The 21,252-nt window shown below is 37.4% G+C and overlaps 2 protein-coding genes across 4 annotated transcripts; one reads left to right on the top strand and one right to left on the bottom strand.

Annotated features, from left to right (window-relative positions):
* Window positions 1-7,462: 7,462 nt before the first annotated feature.
* On the top strand, window positions 7,463-10,010 carry LOC110868116 (probable protein phosphatase 2C 35). 2 transcript variants are annotated; one of them, XM_022117202.2, is made up of 3 exons: window positions 7,463-8,915; window positions 9,360-9,491; window positions 9,589-10,010. In XM_022117202.2, the coding sequence occupies exons 1-3, from the start codon at window positions 8,004-8,006 to the stop codon at window positions 9,763-9,765; spliced, it is 1,221 nt and encodes a 406-aa protein (XP_021972894.1). In that variant the 5' UTR covers window positions 7,463-8,003; the 3' UTR covers window positions 9,766-10,010. The 2 variants fall into 2 exon arrangements, with proteins under 2 accessions (XP_021972894.1, XP_021972893.1); XM_022117201.2 differs by having other exon boundaries at window positions 7,466-8,915; window positions 9,586-10,010.
* A 156-nt stretch (window positions 10,011-10,166) lies between these two features.
* Window positions 10,167-16,426, bottom strand: LOC110868115 (AP-5 complex subunit mu). 2 transcript variants are annotated; one of them, XM_022117200.2, is made up of 7 exons: window positions 16,276-16,426; window positions 15,984-16,130; window positions 14,921-15,232; window positions 13,537-13,820; window positions 11,510-12,453; window positions 11,344-11,391; window positions 10,167-10,630 (listed from the first exon to the last, which is right to left on the bottom strand). In XM_022117200.2, exons 1-7 carry the CDS (start codon window positions 16,341-16,343, stop codon window positions 10,559-10,561), a joined length of 1,875 nt encoding a protein of 624 aa, XP_021972892.1. In that variant the 5' UTR covers window positions 16,344-16,426; the 3' UTR covers window positions 10,167-10,558. The 2 variants fall into 2 exon arrangements, with proteins under 2 accessions (XP_021972892.1, XP_035831572.1); XM_035975679.1 differs by lacking the exon at window positions 13,537-13,820 and having other exon boundaries at window positions 10,277-10,630; window positions 14,916-15,232.
* Window positions 16,427-21,252: the final 4,826 nt, after the last annotated feature.

The raw sequence follows: 21,252 nt of genomic DNA, 5'->3' as shown, positions 1-21,252 counted from the left end.
TTTTTTTACAACCGATAGCGTCGTGATAAAAAGAACTAACATAAGAAAATTATGAAACGGTATAACAAGTCTAGCTAAAATTCGATTATATATGCTTGGTCACATTAAAAACCCATTCCCACAAAAGTGAGTTTTGAGCCTTTATTGAGCATAAAAATATACATATCTAGATTAAATGCTCATTTTTCGTTTCTTGTGTGAATAGCCGCTCGGTCTTTACAAATCTAGAACTTGCCACGACGATACATTCCCGGTCCTTACCAACTTAAACCCAAGTAAGTAAATGATGGAGGCATTAGGACTAACTATTTTTCTTTCAAAAACCATTATTTTTCATTTTTTTTACCTACCCAAAATCCCCCTAGAAAAACCCCTTTGAGCCTAAACCTTTCATTTCATTACCCCCAAAACAATTTTTTTTTTACCCACCAAAAACCTTTTTCATTTTTTCACCCTTATTTTAGTAACAAGCTCGGTTTTTCATAAACATACCCTCTACGTGACGAAAAAAAAAAAATATATGAATAATGAAGTCAAAAACAAACAAAAGCTACAAAAGCTTGTTTGGAGAAATACTTCAAAAATAAATGTCACTAAAAATAAGGTATTTTATGAAAACCGACACTTATTACGATTTTCGCCCTTTTTACTAACCACTAACCAACCACCCACCTTTAAACCCAAGCCTTCACCCCAAAAGTCCTCTTAATATTTACAAAGGTAAAAAGTTAAAAAGGAGGAGGATTGATCGCTTGGCAAGCCTATGGAAAACGTAAGTCCGTGCCGCTCTCGAGCGATTCACTTAAATATACACCTTCGGCCGAGTGATTGAGTGATCTCCCGTGAGGTATGTGAACTTGTATATAAATGGAATTTTGATAAGGCATGTTATGCCAAAATAAGTAGTTTATCTTATGAAAAGTTCAAAATAAATCATAACGAATAGGATTGTAAATAAAATAAAAATAAAACCTATAAAAAAACTTGGATTCCCGACACTCTAGGACAAGCTAAAAAACTTCTCTTCTACCTATTCCATTTGGGAGTGTAAGCCACATTAAAAGAGTTTTGCTTGAGGACAAGCAAAAGTTCAAGTGTGGGGGTATTTGATGTGTGTAAAATGCAACATATAAAACACATCAATTAAGGCATAAAACTAACCCTTTTTAAGTACTAATGTTGGAAAAAGAGTGTTTTTGTCTTCCTTTTGTATTTTCAGGATGAAATGAGCTCAAAATCACAAAAGAAGCAAAAAGACCACTAATTCTACCATAAATACAAGAAAAGGAACAAAAGTGGACTGCCCGGACCCTCAACGGCACCTCCCAAAACAAAGAGAAGAAAACAGAGTCTGAACACGCCCCGTGTCCAGCGAACACGGGGGCGTGCCCAGGAAGCAGCAGAAAAGACAAACCAGTAGAAGCTTCCATTGCTCACCACGGGGCCGTGCCCAGCGGGCACGGGGGCGTGTTGAAAGTACAGCAGGCGCATTAATTGTAATTCGCAATTACAATTAATGAAGAGAGAGAGTGTCAGACGGGCACGGGGCCGTGTCCAGTGGACACGGGGCCGTGTCCAGCGTTCTGTCCAGCCTATAAATAGAGGAGCTTGGTTTCATTCTCCCTCATCCCTTGGCACACCACCTCTCTCACACCTCATCCACCACCCACCACCACCATAACACCATCATCCACCACCATCATCCATTGTCCATCGTAGAGTGTGTGAGTCGTCTCGGGATCCAAGATTGATCGTAAGAGTTCTTGACAATCAAGGCCATGTTTGCCTAAGTCTCTTACATCACTTGGTGAAGACAAGTGTTTAGTATAATACTTTTTATTTTTAATCTTTTGCACTTTTTATTTGGTTTTGTATTAATGACTTTAATAACTAGTTACTTATGTTGAAGGTGATCTTTCCTTATCGTTTGTCCGTGGTGTCTTGGCATTATTTTACTGTCTATATAAAATAAAAGATTTTCACCATTCATATCTCCACGGTCTATATGGAGGTATGTTGGCTACCTGGTCGGGGGTTAAGAGAACGGTTTGGTAAAGGTCTTGCCCTTGTTCAGCGTTTAGAGGTCCTGCTTGGGACCTGGGTCAAATTTAGTAGGATCTCCTTCAATGCCCATAGGTATTGGATGGCGGGGATCCAAACTCTTTGACCCCCTCATAAGCTAACTACTATTAATACTATAACCCGGCTATTTAGGACTGTATCCCTGCTGACTCAGACTACTTAGCCGAGGGTAACGTCACCGCCAAAAGCGGGGCCTACCACAATTTGCATTAATAACTTAATTCATTATCTTTCAATAATCCGACCCTTTAGGATTGTATCCTTGCTGACTCAAACTACTGGGTTGAGGGTAACGTCGCCTTCAAAAGAGGGGCCTACTACAATAACTAAGATAATATCTTAAACAAGTGCAAAAGTGCGAAAATAATCAAAGGTTATACTAATACACGTGTCGGATCCAAGTGATTCATCTTGTCTATCTGTTTTTATTTTATTTTATTTTTCAGCATTTAGTTAGTTTTTATTTCTTAGTTTAAATCATTTTTTCTAACCTTTTGATTTGATTAGACGTTGAGGATAAACCGGTATTAAAAGCTCTTGTGTCCTTGGACGACCTCGGTATCTTACCAACACTATACTACGTCCACGATGGGTGCACTTGCCCATATGTGTGTTTAGTGTTAGTAAATATCGTGTTTTATAAATTTAAAACTTGGCTAAAAGTGTAAAAAGGGCTTAAATATATATCTAAAAATATAACACACTTCACGCACATCAGGATCCAACATATCCAAAAAGCTTTCATCATCTTCTTGCTCAAAAGCGTATATCCTACTTCTTAAACGATTGTTTTAGATGGAGAAAATAATTTATGTAGAAATTTTTATGCCATGTCTGCCCAGGTAGTGACAAAACCAAGTGCTAAAGAACTAAGCCATGAACGAGCTTTTCTTACGAGTGAGAAGGGAAATAAATGTAGTTTCACTTCATCATCAGTGACATCTTGGATTTTAAATCGGGGTCTTCATCTCAAGTCCACTGTATTGACACGAGCGTTGAGTTGTCAAGATAATTTGAGGTGGAATGGTGAAGTTGTTCGCTCCCACCCTAGGTCTAACGATGGTAGTCCGAATCGCGTCATCAGAGGGATGTACATGCTCTGAATGGTTCATTCTGCTGCCATCCTAATGTAAAGTCTAAGGTACTAATGTACAAAGGAAAAACACAAGTAGCAGAAAAGAACAAAGTAAACAGAATACTAAACAAAACATGGTTAAACTACTACTCTTAGGTAATTCACAAATAGTAATGTGTCCCCGACAACGACGCCAAGAATTTGATGTGCTTAGATAGTAAAACGTACAGACCAGTTTTAAGGTAAAAGACCTAATAACTACTAATTACCCATGTAACAAGCAAGCATACCTATCAGAATATAGTATAGTTCAGGTAAGTTACCAAGTATCAATCCTAGGATACAAGAGCTATTAGTACTAAACCTTTGAATAATATATAACCTATGTAACTGTGAATTGGAAAAGTGATTAAAGACAAAATACTAAAAAACGGTTTTAAAAAATCAAATGTAAGAAAGAATAACTAATCAGGATCAGGGTCCTCCTAATACTTTTGCAATGTTATCAGATTGTGTATTTATGGAAAACTCATTATAGTAGAAACCATGAATGAGGTGTGGATTGCTAAAAGATCATTACCCTACAAGGTTATAGGCACACATAACTATCCGGTTTTAAGTAGCTAAGTAAATTACCTATCCTTTGTGATTTAGAGCCTCTTTTATTGTTTAGTTGCACAGATTTACAAACTGAGCGATTTCCTATCCACATGACTCAATTTCAAGCAAACTCTAACTAATTTCCAAACTCTTTTATTTAAGTTCTTCCCATAGGTAACCCATACACTATATCAACCGTGGGACAAATTCATCTATTACCTACTAAGTTTCAGGCCCTAGATTAATGATCGATATGTAACCTAGAGATAGACTAATCAGATCAAACATGCATAACCCCATAGAAAGACCTAGAGTATCTACACAAACTCATCCAAAGATCAATACATAGCATATAGATATACACATAACAAGTTCAATGATAAACACTTATCTAAAATCACACTTTCATAAACAAAATCATTCAACTCAACAAAATACTAAGATTCATCCAACCTAACTGGCTATAAGGCGATTAGCTAGTCATACACATAACTAAATAACAAGATTTCATCGAATACGTGATAAGATTCAGGAAATTGTAAATATAAAGGTTCTAACTTAGTAAGAATGACTAAAGCGATCTCATGTATGCTAGATCTTCTAGTCCTCTCCTCTGGATCTTTAAATGTGAATGAAAACATTGAACAACCCTTTTTCTCTCTTTTAGTCGCCCAACTTCGTAAACTAGGGTTTCTTGTGCGTAATGTTCTATTTATAGGCTCCACACAAGTTTTGAACCGGGTACGACACGTACGATCATTAATCAGGCACCACCCATATCCTTACGTCAGCAGTTGGGCCCACTAGGGTTTCAACTTCTAAAGGCGGTGTGCTCTAACCCATCTTCACCTGGTACGATCCGTACTCGACTCCGAATGGTACGGCTCGTACTTGGGTCTGATCCAGTAGCTTCTGATCTTTTCAATTAAACTTGTATTTTAACTTGGAAATCCATCTTTTTAACCAAAAAACCTGCAAAACACCACTATGCAACATTTAACCAATTCAAGGTGGTTGCAATAAACAACTACAAAAATGAGGGTTTTAGACATTAAAAACTATGTTGTCTTTCAAACACATCAAAAGGGCAACCACTTCTTCAACTACTTCCTCAATTAAAGCTTGTATATTATGAGGTGACCGACATTAAGTTTGATCTTTCAATGTTGAGTATATATTTCAATAGTTTTTAATTTTCCCACATCTTTTAAAAATTTAAGCACATCTTTTATCAATTTTAGGAGTTCTTAAAATAAATCCAAATCTTGTTGTAGAATCTTAGAATGATAATATATCACTTCTTCTAACATTAACCTCGTGAACTCAAACTCACCATAATCTACCATTATATTATATATATATATTATATTATTATATTATATATATATTATCTATACATATAATAAAGTAAATCATATGGGGACACATGGCGCTCTATTAGGTGATCTCAACTATTTTTTCCCGCCTAAATAAATAGATATAGATAATATTTGTTAATAAGATTTAAATAAAAAATATATTATTTTAATCCATAAATTTTATCTTTTACCCTAAATATCTAGATATAGATAATATTTGTTAATAAGATTCAAATAAAGAATATATCCTAAACAAATAGATTTAAATAATATTTGTTAATAAAATTCAAATAAAGAATATATATTATTTTAATCTATGAATTTTATCTTTTACTATTTTTTTTCATTTATATTTATCATGTCTTTACTTTATAATAATGTGATTTATAATAGTGTGATTAAAAAAATTGAATTATAATAAAATAAGAATACGTAACTCATGGCTTCTACTAATGTTTTAGATTTTTAATTTAAAAATATAAATGAACCTTTTTCTACTAAAAGCTCCAATTATTGAGGTCGCTGTAAATTCTTTCATCGCCGGAAAACTTTTTTTTGTCCGGAAAACTCAAGTTTTTGGCCGGAAAACTCAACATTTTCGTCCCAAACCTTTTTGTAACCTTAGATCGGACCTTTATGAACCTTTTCCGGCGATGGAAGACTAACAACATTAGGGTTCTGTTAGTCAGTGTCCATTGGAAGCCAATATGTTAATAGTTGGGACAGGCAGTTTTTAAATTGGAACTGCTAGCGGCCAACGACGAATAGTTGAGATTATTAAAATCTAATATTTCTTTCTTTAATTCAACTTTTCCCCACTTTTGTTGGTGTGAATTTTGATGACTTTGTTTCTATTTTATAATTTTAAGAGGTTTATCCCATGAAATTTAATGTTATTAGAGGTTTGTCCCATGAAATTCAATGTTATTAATGATAATTTATGAATTTATCATGTATGTTCAATCAAAACTATCAAGAGTATATTAAAAATAATAAGTATATACAAATAATAAATTATATCGTTTTTATTAATCAATCCGTGTAACACACGGGGCCATAACCTAGTATATATATTATATTATATATATATTATATATATATTATATATATATTGTTAACGAAGTGCCATGAATAGTAACTTTATTTTTATAATAATATATAGCTTTTTATTATTATTTTTAATTAATATTATAATAGTTTATTATTATATTTACTTTTAATAACATATTTTTATTTTTTTCCTTTTTTAAACCGTATATTTTCTTTACCAACTTTTTTAATAATTTTTTTCCTTTTTTAGAACATATATTAATTTAACAATTAATTTGCCACTTCTTTAATAAATTACGTTTATAACTTTTTTACTAAATATTACGTACGTAGTTGTGTTTAATTTTTTCAATCGATATTCCGTTATAAGTTTTGTAAAAAACGAAGTTGTACTTAAAATAAAGTATTTATTTGGTATCATAAAACGGTACAATGATAAACTAAACCGTTCTAATAGTTTGGTTTTCTAAACAACATGTTATATATTCAAATCACGTTTGTTTTACATTATCATTTGCTCGGTTTCGCCGCAACGCACGACGTCAAAAAAAAAAAAAAAAAAAAAAAAAAAGAAAAACTAGTATCAATTAAGTTCTTAATATACGTCAAGCGTGTAATCTTCATAAACGATCCTCATGGCAAACTTTTAGTCGAAAATTGAAAGGTATTGCTCTACAAGTAAACTGAAGAATATGCATGATAAATCTCACAAAATCCTACAAACACCAAAGCGCAATAGAAAATGTCAAACAAAGTAATGTAAACTCACCATACAAAGTAATGTAAACTCATCATATATCGTATGGGTCAAAGTCTTCACCTTTATTCTCAATAAACCAAAGGTAATACGCATAATTCGATGTCGAAATGTTATCATTGTCTTTTAGTTCATTTCAAGCAAAACAAAGCGTGAAGTATAGAATCATTCATGGCATAAAGATGATAAATTAGGGAAAAATGGAGATTGTAAAGCGTCATTTTGTTTTTAGCAAGGGAAGTAGAAACGACAAGAATATCCCTCACATGGAAAATAAGTGACTTTTTTCTTACAACGAAAACAAACTGAGTTAATCATGAACTGAAATAACAAGAAATGGACAACAAAACCGTCATCCATAATAATGGCTAGAGATTGAAACCGAGATTTTGAACACACGACATGAACAACTTGGAGTTTTCTCGATGTGATTAAATATATTACTATATATTATATTTTATAAATTTTAATTAGTTTTTAATTTTACAAACTAAAATCTAATTCACTAATCACTCTACCTTTTGTATGAGATTTGATTTTTGGAGTTTCCCCGTTCATGTTCATTTTCCTTCACCCATCAATTCCAAGAACCTTCCTGTTACATTTTAAACATAATAATAATCTAAATCTAATTACGTGTTGATTGGGTTATTCCCGTTGAAAAGTGACAAAATTCTTTCAAAAACATCGCAATCATCGTTGACGGAAGCAAGAATATCACAAAAATCGAGACAGATGTTGACAAATTCGCAATTAAATTAACCCCCTTGAAGGGGGTGTCTTGCTTCTAGGGTTTGTTTCTTCATCATGGATTTGTTTTGGGTCTGATCGGCTGCGTAATTTCTCTCAGTACTTTTCACAAACACAGCAGGGCTTGATTTTTTCACCTTCTGGTTCTTGAATTGTCTTGGGACTTTTCACAAACAGGTGGTGTGCGTGCTAATTTTGATCATGAATATGTTTTGGGTCTGATCGGCACTGTGATTTCTCTTGGGACTTTTCACAAACACGTGGTGTGCGTGCAAGTTTTTATCTGGTTTTGGTTTTTGAAACTTGGAAGTGGGCTTTAAGTTCTTGAAACATGGGTTGTGTTTGTTGCAAATGTAGTCGCAAAGCTCCGTCGTCTTGGTCGGATGGTGGGAAGAAAATAAAGGGGAAGAAAGATAGAAATGCAGCTGCAGATGAGTTGTTAGAAGTTGTCCCCATTCCTTCTCATAACTTCAAGCTTGAGTGTGCTGTGCTTACGCGCAGAGGGTATTATCCCGACACGCCGAATAAAGAAAACCAAGATTGTTTTTGTATCAAAACAAGTGTTCAAGGTAACCCAAATGTCCATTTCTTTGGTGTTTTTGATGGGCATGGTCATGCCGGGAAACAATGTTCAGAATTCGTACAAAACAGACTCGTCGAGCTTCTTTGCAATGACGATACGTTAGTTGAAGATCCTGTTAATGCTTTTAACGTAGCTTTCTCAACGACTAATACCGAGCTCCATGAAAATCCTGACATTGATGATTCGATGAGTGGCACGACGGCGATTACTGTTCTTGTTATTGGGGATAAGCTTTACGTCGCTAATGTGGGTGATTCGAGAGCTGTGATTGCTGTTAAAAAAGATGATCATGGTCATGTTGTTGCTCAAGATTTGTCTCAAGATCAAACCCCTTTTAGGAATGATGAATGTGAGAGGGTAAAAGAATGCGGGGCTAGGGTTTTGAGTGTTGATCAAGTTGAAGGTGTGAAAGATCCGAGCGTTCAATCGTGGGGTGATGAAGAGAATGCGGGTAGTGATCCACCACGGTTATGGATGCGGAATGCGATGTATCCAGGAACTGCGTTTACTCGTAGTGTAGGTGATAGCATTGCGGAAAAGATTGGTGTTGTGGCGGTTCCTGAAGTTTCAGTAGTTCAACTCACCGCTAATAACCCGTCTTTTGTACTTGCGAGTGACGGCGTGTTTGAATTCCTGTCTAGCCAAGCTGTCGTTGATATGGTACGTTGTTATTACACGTCTCAGTCGTGTCAGGTTTTAGGTTCATGGGTAACGTTGAACCAAACATGACCCATATTATTACTTGTGTTAAAGATAATTTTAACCCGGATACACTTAAAATCACGCAATCTAAAACGGGTTATAATCAAGTTGTAATCGGGTTGGAGGCTTGTACTAAATGGGTTAAACGGCCGTAAGCGGGTTGATGGGTCTAACCTTTTTTTAACCAGAATGGGTTGCCTAGTCAACCTGTTTAGTTAAACTTGTTTAAAAGGGACAAAACCTAATCTAATTAACGGGTTAAGACATGACAACCCAAAACCTGATCATTTCATGTCGTGTCAGGAATAGCTGGCTGTAGTTATGTAGAATGTGTTTTTTTTTCTTTTTTGTTTAAACAATAACATTATTTACTAACCCGTTTTTCGGTTTGTTGCTGTCTAGGTTGATAGATACATGGATCCTAGGAGCGCGTGTGCTGCAGTTGCTGCAGAATCATACAAACTATGGTTAGAGCATGAGAATCGTACAGATGATATAACCATCATTGTTGTACATGTTAACGGCTTATTAAATGTGAGAAATGATATAATTAGTTTCGGTTTTCATTGCAAATTATGGTAAAATAGCTGTATTCTGATTAGAACTTGCAAAACAATTATCTCTACAGCAGTCAGGTGTTACAAATGGTGATGAAGAAGGTGGAAGCAGTGGTGTCGAACCAACGGATGTTACACCACCGCGGTCAGAGAGGTTCCGGTCAGTGGGAAGCAATTTCTCACAGGCTCTTCATTTCCATCAAGCTTTGTTAACCAATGATAAGAAACCGCGTCTCGAGCCACCCAGATGATAGTTTGCATGTCTTGTCGGGCATGGTCAACCCATGTAGCAGCATTTTGTATCAGTGTCGTGTTACTACGACGATCATTGTAACATTATGTGGTATTACTAGTCTAGTTACCATAGGTGGATGATTTTAACGATTCAAGAAGAAAAATGGAGTTCTTTTTGTAAAACAACGCTAATGTTTGAAAGCATTGCGAAAAATGTTCTACGTTTTGGGTCGGGCTTCAGCCCATTGGGCCTAATCATGTCTTCATCGCGTCACCTCTTCTTTTATAGCATTACATATACATATATATGCAAACAGACTTGAGCGTCGAGGGTGAATCAGCTTTAGTTTTAATCTTAGGGCGTTTGGTTCACGGAATGTTGGATATGATTCAACCCGGCGAAATAAGACATTGTACATAATCATTAAACTTTCCATTGATTCTCTTCATGTCAAACATACGAAGCCTGTAGAGTTATTTCTATAACTAACCTATGAACTATCTCAAGCATAGAAAACAATAACAGCATACAAGAAGTTGCTTTTGAAGGAATTCAAGAATGAGTAAACAAAACAACCTGTTTTGGGAGGTCTTTCATATATGGATTAAAATTTGAGAAGATAATGCGACCAACAAAAAGCGGGAAAATTTTAAAAAATAAATGTTGAGAGGAAACTGCATTAACAAAATGAAAGAACTAAAACTTGCACACCACTTGAGTCGAGTTTGAATCAAACTCCACGTCGATACACAAAAGAAAGGAAACCGAGCACCTCGCGGTTAAATGTTTGCAGGATTGAACAAAAGTTATCAGTTTGCTGGTGTAACAGCAACCGGGCATTTTCCTAATGTATTCCATAAGATATAATCCCCAGAGTGGACCTGTATGTGACAAAAAAAAAAATATATATTATTAAAGACAAGGACTCAAAAGCATATACAACTTTCTACAGCTGAAAGTGGCAAATCCGGTGAGTCAAGCGGGTCAGGCAGGGGTTTAAAACAGATAGGGTCAAGTAAGCTTGGCTAATAACACTTTTATGCCTGATTATTTTAATAGTAGACTAGACAATACTTCATGCGTTTTATATGATTACAAAGAGAATACCATTACTGTTATACAGTTAAGGCAACTTTTTGGCCATTTTGACCTGCTTGGCATTTTTAATCGGTTCACTTTTTAGCTAATACTTTTAGACTATGCAGTTAATATCGGCGCTATAGCGTCGATATATCGGTTATAGCGCCGATATATCGGTTATCGGTGGTAGGGCAAAATCGTTTTGAAATATCGGTGTTATCTCGGCCAGCGATAAACACCGATATATCGCCGAGATTTTGCAAAACGTGTATCGGTTTTCTCGCCGATATCTCGCCTGGGCCAGTTTTTCACACTTTTTTTAATATACAAACTGCAGTTGGCAGCAAAAAAAACGAACGAAAGCTTAAATGGGCAAAAACTGCCGCACGCGGGCCTGGGTTTTCGGAGCTGCATTCGTGTCCGCAGGACGTGCGGGCACGCACGAGTTCAAGCAAATTCCAGCTCAGAAATCGAAATCGATAGTAAAAGAGAGCCATGAGAGGATTAGAATGACCTGTGTTGAATACTCCACAGGAACCTTCACAGATGGAAAGATGTTTACCTACATATCAATTAACCATAAGAATGTTTTTTTCCGTGAATATAAAAGAAAAAAAAGATATTATAGAAAGTTTATGTATGCTTCTCTGTATTCTTAAGGTTGCAGTAATAGGACTCACAGATTTAGGATCTATCATCATTCCTGCAAGAGATGTCCCCGACATCTTGAAAGAAACCTTTGCATAGTTGTATGCATGCCAGCAAAACGGTTCTTCTAAATCAACAGCTGGAAGATGCTTATTCATTTTCTCCACCAAATAGTCCTCTACATTAACCATGCTACTCCCCTGCTCTATCTCCGTATCACTATCTTCATCGCCACCTTGAACAGATCCAGAGTCAACTGCACTTTGACCTTTCCACGGAGCAAACTTAACAGTTCCCGGAAAAGTTGCTTCAATACTCTTCGCACCAACCCCTCGACCACTCGCTATAATTTTCCATTCAACAGAGTGCTTGGTATAAGAAACCGTACCAATGGAAGGCGTCCCCTCAAATGAAATTACCTTTCTTCTAGGAAAAGGCATATTCACCGTACAAAATTCCATAGTTAACGGCGCCTTATAACCTTCCATTAAAGATAATTTAAATAAAAAAGCGCCTTCGTTTTCCGACACCATTGAAAGCTGGTAAAATCCCTTCACTGGAACAGAACACGGAGCTTGATACCGTAATAATACGAAATTACCTAGTGGTGGTGAAAACATCACTGCCTGTTTATCACCGCCACCTTGTTCGGGAACTTGAGCACATGGGTGAAACGATAATATCTCGATCCGTTTACTGTCTAATCCGGTCAGTGGAAACAGGACGTCGGGCAGTCCCTCTAATTCTGCCCGACAGTTTACTTGACCCAAGACCGATATGCTATCGGGAATCTCGTCTCGGTCGTACATTGCTGCGTTAACAATCTCGTGAATAGTGAATAGCAGTCTCTGCTTTCCTTTATAAAGATACGGCTTCCAAGCTGGTTGCTTGCTGTCTACAGGTGCCACGTCAGCTGGTGAGAACCCATTGGTCCTAATTGCAGTTATATTCGAGTAGCTGAGGTCCAAGGGTGTACCTATATGTAAAACAAGTAGCATGTCAAATTTACAACAATGCCATCCAACCCATAGTTGTTAAAAGCCACCGCCCCTTGCGCCTGGGCCCATTTTTCAGGCGAGGCGAGGCAGTTGCGCTTTAAGTCGAGGAAATTGCGCTTTAACTCGAGAAAAATGCGATTTAATTCTCCAGGTGATGGTTCAGGCTCACATTCCGGCGAGATTCCTAGATTCTGGAGAGTTTCCAGCCAAATTCTCTACATTCTGACAAAAATCTCGCTAGATTTCTACTATTATCTAGGGAAAACTATTTTCTACACTAATATTTTATGACTTTTGGTACTAAATAGATGATATAAAGTGTTATATAATACATGTTGTTTATTTTATTTGAAGAATAGTATTCTTTGTCGTATACATAATATATTTTTTTTATTTTTTTCATTATGCGCTTTATTTTTCTCAGGCCCTCGCTTTTTTTGCGCTTTGCACCTAGGCCTAAGGCGAGGCCTATGCGCCTTGAGTGCGCCTAGCGCCTTTAATAACTATGATCCAAAGCATTGCCACTTACACCCCCTCAACTTTCTAAAAACTTTGTAATATGTTCATGGGTCAAATATAATACGTTTCGGTGCTTACTTTCATGTACGTTTTTGTTTGGTCTACGTTTTGTTCGGAAAGGGTCGGGTCAAATATAATACGTTTTCACTACGCGGTAAAAATTCGAGTTACTTTACGTTTGCACTCCGCCACAACGCGTGGTACCATTCTTTAACGTAAAAAGCACTATTTTCTTACGTGCTATTTTTTAAGTACGTTTCATTATAAATCCAAGTTGGTTTACATTTCGACGTAAACTTTATTGATAATGAGTCAGGTCAATTATAATAGGTTTTCGTGCTTATTTTCATGTGCGTTTTCAGTTGGTCTACGTTTTGACGTAAATTTCGTTCGAAAACGAGTCGGGTCAATATTTGACGGTATAAGTTCAAGTTACTTTAAGTTTCGACGCCGCTGCAACGCGCGGCGGGTCAAAATACTAGTAATGAACATATCGAAGATGAGGATAGAATTAAGATTTTAAAATACAGAAGTTGACTAACCGAAGGGCATTGCGGTGCTTATGAAGCTTCGAAGTGCATCTTTATCGAGGTTACTGGGACCAACTTTTGGAGCGTCTGATGTATTGGAGCCACCGCCAATGGCGGTGGAATTAGTAGAAGCTGCAACTGGTGGTGCTACTGGTTTCGGTCTGGTGGAAATGCCGATACTTCCGGTTAGGGAATCTAATAAGCCTCCAACAGAAGGTCCTGCACTTACAACCACTTCTGGTTCTGGGATATCTGATGTAATTATGTCGCCTAGAACATGGGCCACCATGAATGCTCTGTAGAGAAAATTGAAAAACCTTCTTAATGCGATTGGTAAAAAAAAAACAATATCCTTAATAGATGATATACAGAAAAAGCTAAAGCAGGAGCAATGCAGGTATCTTAAGGCTAGAGGGATCAGACGCATATTGTCTACAAGTCAATTGTAAAGAAAAAAACTCGTACAAGGTTTTGTATTCGATAAAACGTCATACATTAACTTAGTTCTCCCTTTTAATTAGTTCAAACAGGCGTTTGGGATCCTTTTCCTGTTACATCAAGAAAGTTTCTTTTCACTGATTAGTTACTTCTGCTGCTGATGACTTCTCTCTAATGACTTGGCTTATATTGAACTATGTTCTCATTTCAGCGGCTTTTGTGTTAAAATTCAAACATAACTTTTGTGCACTTTGAGGAATGATAATGCCTAAGAACCCATTTTATCGACTAAACCTGGTAGTCATCAATCCTATTGCATTATAGCACACTCACACACAAGCTTAAAAAGGTGTAGTTGTTAGAAAAATAGACATTTTATTGAGACCACTTACTCCAAACACATGATCCTAAACATTTTCGGGTAATAATGTTTCAACTGCTTGTTTTGTCGATGTCATTTGTTTGCCATATGTTTTCTTTTGTTCTTGCCAGCGGCTCTCTTTTGTATGTTTTTGTAAGAGCTTTCAAGTACTGTTCTTTGGGGAGAAATAGTGTCATGGAATATATTGTGGAATAATTACTTAAACATCTAAATATCTAATAAAGTTTAGCATATACTAGATGCTTGGGATAAAGGATTCTATCAATTTAAGTAACGTACTTGTGCAATTCAAGAGAAACACATCATACGGAAAAGGCATATATTCAAAAGCGGTAGACTTGTTGAAACCAAAAAGGAATATCTTGAGCAGGGTATAGAAATGAGTAACATATAAATGCCCAAACAGGATGCGATGAAGCAACAACTAATGCGGTGGTAAAGAAAATTAATCATAGAAATAGGCCTATCTTTTAGACGCTGCAAACATAACGAATATAGATAGTGGACAAACGAACATCTCAAACACTTGGTAAAAGTTCCTCTAATAGCTAAATTTGCAAATACAACTTACCATACCCTGTGATGCATGGAAGTTGAAGCAAGAGGGAAGACAATTTTCCATCAACTCCAACACCATTGCCACAATCAGACCTCCTACATAGCGTGTTGTATGTTTTTAAATGATCGGGTTCAACCAATGGCAATACAAGTATGTAATATTGACCCTTGGCATGCAAAATGAGCGGCCACAGTGTATGATCTTCCCCGTTTTCCTCTTTCTTAGCATGAAGACTTACTATATGACGCATAATTGGATCATCAACCCATGAATCTGATCCTTCAGTAGACTGTTTGACCCGTATTCCATACCCAAGCGCAGACCCTTCCCTGCATTATGTACTGAATCAGTTAAGTGTTGCTAAGGACAGCTTACAGTTAGACAAATGTGTATGCCTATGTTTTGAACATATTACCAAGTAACTTAAGGAAGTCCGCGTTATAAACAAGAAAATACAACAATAACCAATGTTGTAAAACAGGGTATAGGCGGCCGAGTACTCGCCAAGTAATCGCTACAAGGTAGGGTGCCGAGGCAATTATCTTCAACTCCGCCTAATTACTCAGAATCGATCAAACTCGGTCAGAATCGGGGATCTAGCCGGTCAACTCGGGATGAGGTTGACTATAAAAATAATAAATCATAATTCTTATGTCTATAATATTAAAGAATGAATATTATATTTCAATGAACGAATATCACTTTTTGAAATACTTTAGCATTTGAACATGTATTTTTTTATGTATATTAATATTCAGGTATTTTGTTTTAAATAATAAGTAAACTTAGGTTATTTAACACATATATATGATTTACCAAAAATAAATTTCTTTATAATTTATCATGTCCGATGCCTAGTCCGAGTACTCGCAACTCCCTAGTTGATCGAACTGGTAGCATGTAGCGACTACTGCAACCATGACAATAACCAGTTGAATTATGCATAAAATTCTAACACTAAATCCATAACTGAAAGTTCATATAGTAATCTAATTAACTTCAACAGGTTTCACAACCTAAATCATATCTACTTCTGTATCAAATACAAACTAAAAACAACAAATCTGAAGTTCAGAAAACCTCTTTTTTCGTTCCGAAAACGCAGCAGCTAGCTCCGAATCATTCGGGAGAGACGAAGACAACACATTCAAATCTAGATCATCTTTAGACCGCTCATTTGCTATCTTAACAGCAACACTCCAACGTCTCTCAACTACCGAAAACCTCCTGCTCAATTACATCAGCAAAAACACATGATACGGTTAGAAGTAGAAATTGAAAAGTGAGATGCTTATAGCGAGTAAATTGGATCTGTTAAAGTGAAAGGCATATGAAACCCTAGCAATTTATGAATTAGAGTGATTGAAGTTACCGAGAGAAGACGACGGTGTCTTGATTGTTGAGGATCCATAGAGCTCGAATGCTGCAACTAATTGGCATCGTTGATTTCTGGTGTTCGTTTTACGGATAGGGGTTTGTTTGTTCTACAGGTTTCACTTCATTTTTACTCCTTAAAACAAACACTTTTTATAGTTAACTTCCCTTTTGCTTTATGTGGTTTCGTCATTTCAACGGTTTTTCCTCAGTCATTTAAAAACAACCATCATACAAATACGAATCCAAAGAAATCTTGTGTTTTATTCCCGGGATTTGTATAACGACATGCGACAATTACACATATCAAATCTCGAATGATTTCGAACTCTCGAGAAACTTTTTTGGAAGTTTTACGTAAACTATTACGCAAACGTAATCAGTTTAACGCAACGTACACTCCGGAATAGTGACATAAGCTAAACATACCTTAAATATCCTTTACATAACTTAGAAATAAGTTTTGAAAGGTTTGATATGGCAAAAACAAGTGTGTTCGATCATAGGGACTATTTGCGACAAACTGCAAAAGTCTGCCAATTCGTGTAGCAACGTACACTCTAGAACAAGATCATAAGCTAAACATACCTTAAATACCCTTTACATAGCTTAGAAATAAGTTTTGAGGGGTTCGGTATGCAAAAATACGCTTATTTGATCACAGGGGCTAAAAGCGTCAAACTGCTAAAGTATGCAAATGCGTGCATATCTTGCGTTCTGACCATATTCGGACATCCAAAAAATTTTTGTAATCCCTAAAATATTGTATTTTAGTGATGGGAATGCAAAAATACCATTCGTCGCGTAATTTTGATCGTTTTCACGTCCGTTCGAGTTTCGTCATAATTAACCGAAAAACGCGATCGTACAACGAACCGACATCCATGATATTTCCAAGCATATTTCAAGTTCCCTATGTTTTAACATCCTTGTAGAGCCTTAAAATTGGGTTAACGGGGGTTAAACGCGTCGAAAAAACAAGTTCGGAGCATGCAGGGGCCTGTTTTGCCAAAAACTGAAAGTTCTATCTGGACTGGCTGGCAGCCAGCAAGAGAATTATCTATCTGGGTCATGGGGAGCGAGAGAGTGCCAGTGACAGAAAGTTCCAAACAGCTTCTAAGCTGTTTGCAGCTGGTTTCCTTTGATTGTTTTGTGATCCTGTGGGCAAGATAAGTGTTCTCCAAGGCTTATAACCTGGTCCAAACACTTGTAAGGTTGAGATTATTCCTTGGCTACCACACAAAACACTTGCAAGATCTCATTAATCCTAGAACACTATAAATACCCAAGCTCATTCACTTTATTCCTTGCTCAATATAACACCCCGTGTTTTCGAAAGTCAAAGTCAAAGTCAAGATTGAAGTCAAAGGAAGAAAACATCGCTAATTGCGATCTATCACTCCTTGCTCAACTACTGTTTTGACTTCTTTGACTGTAGTTAGTCTATTTTATGATTTAATTAGTTGTATTATGTTGAGTAATTAATTATAATCGAAGTAATCAAATGTTTATCGCTACGAAACGCTTTACGACTGTGAATAAGAAGGAAGTAACAATGCGATAAAGTCAATTAACCAATAATCGAACTAATCAAATCATCATCGAACTCGAAACTCGAATATCGCATTTATGGTTACTGTTATACGTATGTGTGTGCCTTATGTGTTACTTGTGCATGTTTACTTTATGTTATGTGTGGTAATCAATCGAATCGCAATCGAAACTCAATCGCAATCGAAACTCAATCGCAATCGAAACGCAATCGAACTCAATCGAAATCAGACCATGATAATTAGTGGAGAAAGGATAGTGCTCGATATGAATAGTTGGGATTAAAAGTAATTTGAATAGGAAACTCTATCGTACTCGCATCGTTCGCAATCGAAATCGAAATATCAAAAATCGTCGCACCGAACACTCGAATCAGGCAGCAGAACGATCAGGCTACCAGTCGATCGAACAGCCAGCCGATCGGACTGCTGTCCGATCGGACAAGCTGTCCAATCGAGCTGCCTGGCAGATCGGCCAGCCTTTACCTCTTTTGGCATCCTATAAATACCCCTGTCATTGTCAAACCTTCTACTTTTGGAAACCTCTGTCCGACCAGCATGCTCAGCTCACTTTTTCTCAGATTTCTCTCAATTCCGGTAAGATCTCGTCCTAAATCTTGTACTTTCTTGGTCTACATGCACTCCTACACCTTTCTATCTTTCAAATCTTAACTTTTAACCGTGAAATCATCAAGATTCAAGTGTTCTAGGATGATGTCATCATGGTGTTCTTGAAGAACTTCATGTTTTGGCCTCAATCCACCAAGAATAACTTGGATCTAACCGATTTCCACATAAACAAACAAAGATCTTTCACAGATCTAAACATATTCACGATGAAAGAGATTGAAAGATGGTTTTCCAACTTTCTCTCAACTCTCTTACACTCAATATCTTCAAAACCGATAGAAACGGAGCTTGTGCGAACTTGCTAATCATTCCGGTGGTTGCGTGGCCCCAGATCCGGATTCTATCCATGAGGTTCACCGATTTCGAGTTAAACGTTAAACACCGTCTCGAACCGTTCGCTAACCGGATTTGGGTGATTCCTGTCCGATCAGGAGAACCAAGTAAAGACGAGGGTTCTGTGGTTTGACTCGTTGTCAAAATACCTCAATAGAACGACAAACAATCAGAACAACCAAGTGTTAGGCGAACAGGCCGACCAGGTCAGGGTGTTGACCGATCGGACTGCTGTCCGAACGGACAGCCAGCCGATCGGACAGTCAGCCGATCGACTGGCCATCCGATCGGCTAGCACATGGTCCCACACTTAATCAACTTGTTTGAAGTTGGGTATTGAACGAACGGCTAACCAATCGGACTACCGTCCGATTAGATTACTCTTCGGATCATGAGATACTTGACTTCAACACTTAATCGATTTTTCAAAACATGTTTGACGCACTAAGAGTGCCACTTGATCAAACAGCCGTCCGATCAGGTGACACCCTGCTGTGAACTTGTTTTGCTGAGGTACCTAGCCGATCGGGTTGCCGGCCAATCGAACGACCGTCCGATCGACCGACCTGAAAGGTAAAGATACTTCAATGTTTTCAAATGCTACAACAAAAACTTCAAAAGTCAAACCATCATACACAAACACATCTTACTCAAGGGAAGAAACAATCCACTCGAACAGCCATCCGATCGGACTACCGTCCGACCGGACAGCTGTCTGAACGGACTGTCAACCGCACGGTCAGCCGTCCGATCGGACTATCGTCCGATCGACCAGTTGTCCGATCCTCCAACACTTGTTTCCGTTTTTACGCGTTGCTTGTCATTATGCTATCAAACTATTCAGGCTAACCCTACTCTCAAGCGCTCCCTTCAATCCATCAACCACTATGAGTATACTCGAACCCTTTTTGCTTTAGCACTTTTGGGTGTTACATACTTTACTTATTCTAAATCACAATCGAACACACTACTCAATACTTTAAACGCAAACCGTCATCGCATACTAAAATGAATGCTTGTTGTTATGTTTACACGTGGAATGCTGTCTACCTGCCTTAACGACGATAGTACTATAGTTTGGACTCAGCACCCGTTCACACGGGGGTTGTTAAGGACAACTACTTGCATGGATTACGGTGGTAATCATGTATTGCGAACTGCCTCGGGCAGTCAACCCGCAGTCATTGGTATCGGTAGCTCCATGTCGATAATTAACATGCTTCGTTTTCCTCTGTGTACGTGCTGGTTATGCGTAAACTATTTCGAACTCTATATGCTATTATCAAACTTGTATGCTCACCTTTACATTTTATGTATTGACTTTATTTTAACATATGTGACAGGTGTTTAAGATGCTTATCTGCTAGGAAAGCGAGGCTAGAATAAAGCTCTAGAGTCCAACAAATAGTTGTCTGTAGTAGTCAATTCAAGGGTCTCTAGAAGCAGATAAACAATTGCTATTTATTTAAATCTGAGTTGTCGGAATAGAATTAATTGCCTGGATTTGGTCTGTAATAATTTGTCTACTGTTTGAAATACGGTATGGGACGTATTATTTTAAATTAAATAGTAATGATAGTTGTTATGGAAACTTCTGGACAATCTGTTTCACTCAGTGCCATGCTTCGATGATTCCGCCATCGATTGGGGTATGACAGATTGGTATCAGAGCCATAACTATAGGGAATTAGGCAAGACTCGACCTAGTCTGGGTCGATGTCTTAGAGACCTAGACTATAGTTAGGAACCAACAGACCGAGCTTATATGCTATACCTAACCATTCTCGCTTATACTACACTATCAAACACTCGAATTTTCAAATAAAGACAAGCGATTAAGTCGAGAATAGGTGTGAAAACCGCAAACTCTCGACCATGATCTGCTTAATGACCCGCGTTTTACTTACAAACGGGGAGAATTATACCAAATCAGGAGTGAAATCCATATTTTGATGAATAATTTCCTCTATTTTTCGAAGGGAAGCTGTCAAGCCAGGGGTGAAACCCTAACCTTGACGACTTATCCATGGTTTTACAAAACTCTCACCAAAGCCTTGACGGACTCCAACGACCTGAAGTCACTAAACGACCAAAGGAGTTGTTGGTCCCTCGGGTGGGATCTTCTTGTTCGGAAATGTAGTTAAATCGTAAGTGATCAATGCGCGGAATTCATGTAATCACATAGCAGATATACGAAGACAAAATTCTACTCTGAATCACCGTCTGATATTCTATTGATATGATATGAAAATGTACAAGAACCGGAGAGAACTCAGATTGACATACGGTTGCTAGAACGTGAAAGTGTCAAAAGGTTCTAAATAAGCTGATCGAACAGCTATTTATAGGCAAGGTCAGGATATGAGAGTGCTGGCCGATCGGCTGGGCTAGCCGATCGGCTGACAATGCTAACCAATCGAACAGCCTACTCGATCGGTTGGGCTGTCCGATCGGCTGGGCTA

This window comes from Helianthus annuus, chromosome 7 (genome assembly GCF_002127325.2).
Source record: "Helianthus annuus cultivar XRQ/B chromosome 7, HanXRQr2.0-SUNRISE, whole genome shotgun sequence".
Classification (NCBI taxonomy): Eukaryota; Viridiplantae; Streptophyta; class Magnoliopsida; order Asterales; family Asteraceae; genus Helianthus; species Helianthus annuus.
The sequence above is the reverse complement of the archived record's forward strand: the minus strand, read 5'-3'. Positions and strand labels throughout refer to the sequence as shown.